Consider the following 2,427-nt stretch of genomic DNA (forward strand, 5'->3'; position numbering starts at 1 on the left):
CACTAGCGCCCTGCGAGCGCCGAGCGGGGCGGGGCGCGCGCTGTGCGTCTGCGTTCCACCTTGTTCGATCCTCCCCAGAGTCGAACTGGCAGCCACTCGCACCAAGGAGGAATAAATAAATAAATACAACGTACACGCCAAACGAGGGGTGGGAGAAGGACAGGGTCCCCACCTGCACGAGCAGGATCTTGTAAGGACGATCAGGGACACAGGACCAAGGAGGATAAATAAATAAATAAATACAACGGACATCCCAAGCTAGGGCTGGGTCGAGGACAGACACGTCCCCACCTTTGCAGGATTTTGCAAAAGCGAGGGGGGAGGGCGCATCGCCGCGCGGAGAGGGCTGGGCACAGGGCACAGGGGATCTCTCTCGCATAGGATATGCACTCGGCGGCACGAGGGCAAGGCTGGGCGTCCTATGTTTGTGCTCCCCCGCGGACCCCTCGCTCTCGGGCACTAACCATCTGACCACTCATCGACGGGGCTTGGCGAGCGGCCGCGCTGCGGGGCAGGGCTGGTGAGAATGGGCTCTGGCCACTCGCCCGTGCGGTTGTAACCCCGCATCTGTCGGACAGAGGCCTCGACCGCCCCTCGCGGCAAGCTCTCGAGCATCTCGAGCAGCTCGCCCGCCGCCATCGCCGCCTCAAACTGCTCCCTCATGCCGAGCGCGCCGCATACCCTGCGGACCGCCTCCTGCTGCACCTCGTCCGGCGTATCGGTTTCATAGCCGGACGAGTCGGCGGAGGAAGCCCGCTTGGCGGGCGGCGAGTCTCTATCATGAGTGGGCGTTCACGCTCGAACACTTTTGACCGCAGCGAATATGTTCACACCTTGAGCGGAGGCCAATTGATTCGCGATACTCTGGCAAAAAAGGGGTTGGCAACGGGCTTTTGCCCGGGCAAGCCTTCAGCTGGTGCCAACGTACCAAAACGTCCGTCCCGTCGACCAAATACGCGGTCGGTAGAAATGGCTTGCTTGCAAGAATGGGATGCCGACAGGCGTCAGGCGGCGCATGCCGAGAAGTCGCTTGCCGTGCGGGAGCTCGTGCGCCTCTCCCTGCGCGTGCAGTCCACGGGCGTCGTCGCGGAGCTTCATCTCGACACGGCACTGGTTGCTCCGAGCGGCAGCGGAGCTGATCACGAGCGACGAATTCGCCGGGGATGCCAGGCAACAGATGGGCGCGCAGATAATTGGCGTGGCGTCCTAAACAACGCGACCGACGAGCATGCTCAACTGCTGCGCGACGCTCTCTGCGACCCCGACTTTTGTATGCGCTTTGCCATTCGCCGCCGCATTGGCTCAGGGGGCACAGTCCGCTTGCAGTGGCTCTTCCGCACGAATAGCGTTGTTGGCCGCATGCGTCCTGGCATCGGGAGGGTCCGCCTAAGAGGAAGTACGTTCGTAAGAACTGATACATATACTTTTTGTGCGTGGAGCGTCTTCCCCTTTTGCGCAGCAACACCTTAAACTTTTAGGCCCTCCAAATTCGGGTCGGAGCGTAGCGGAGTGGGCCCCGAGTTTGAAAAAGGGCGACGGACGCTTGCGTCCTAGCCTCCAACAACGCCTCCCCGGCGCAGAGGGGCCCCCGGAGGGATGCTCAACCGCTCCACGCCACGCCGCTCGCGGCGGTCCTATTCCCAGCTCCGCTGCGTTTCGTTTTTTCTCACACCACGTGCCTCTGCACCTCCGTTCACGTGCACGAGCTTCTTGAGCCACCCACCCACCCACCCACCTCACGGCCCGGCTGAGGCTTGGAACCACCCACCCACCCCACCCACCTCACGGCCCGGCTGAGGCTTGGAACCACCCACCCACCCCCATCCCCACCCACCCACACCTCACGGCCCGGCTGATGGAGGCGAGGAAACCCACCCCCACCGACCGACCCACCCCCACCACCCAACCAACCGTCCCGGCCACGGGAGACACAAGCAAGGTAGCAAAGCACCCAGCCTCGCGCGCCTTATACAGCACACAGCCTGACCCACAGCCGAGGGTATGGGTTAGGGTTAGGGTTAGGGTTAGGGTTCGGGTCAGAGAGTTCAAGCCGTTGTGCAGCTCCTAAGAACGGGCCGCTTCGGGTCGAATGGAGGAACCAGCGGTCCGTTGACGCGAGCTCTCGGTGAATGCTCCGAGTTCTTGGGGTTAGGGTTAGGGTTAGGGTTAGGGTGAGGGTGAGGGTTAGGGTTAGGGTTAGGGTTAGGGGTAGCTTGTTGTCGTCGTGCCGATAAGACAGAGACACGGGCAGCAGACGCGACCCAAATCGACGCACCAGAGCATGGTTGGGCGTGTGAGCCGCCATCTTGGACTGTGAGGCGAGCATTTGCCACCGGGAGCTCGCCGCCGCCCCTACACCGCCGCCGCCGCCCTCCCGCGGCCAAATAATAGCCCAAGTCGAAGAGTGCGCGCCGCCCTCGGTATCTG

General features: G+C 62.7%; 1 protein-coding gene across 1 annotated transcript; it reads right to left on the reverse strand.

Moving 5' to 3' along the window:
• Nucleotides 1-459: 459 nt before the first annotated feature.
• On the reverse strand, nucleotides 460-1,373 carry EMIHUDRAFT_254123 (hypothetical protein; the record flags this gene model as incomplete). The annotated part of the gene is made up of 3 exons (XM_005780559.1): nucleotides 460-756; nucleotides 925-1,206; nucleotides 1,314-1,373. The coding sequence occupies 3 exons, from the start codon at nucleotides 1,371-1,373 to the stop codon at nucleotides 460-462; spliced, it is 639 nt and encodes a 212-aa protein (XP_005780616.1).
• Nucleotides 1,374-2,427: the final 1,054 nt, after the last annotated feature.

The sequence above is a fragment of the Emiliania huxleyi genome (assembly GCF_000372725.1).
Source record: "Emiliania huxleyi CCMP1516 chromosome Unknown EMIHUscaffold_2113, whole genome shotgun sequence".
Taxonomy (NCBI): Eukaryota; Haptophyta; order Isochrysidales; family Noelaerhabdaceae; genus Emiliania; species Emiliania huxleyi.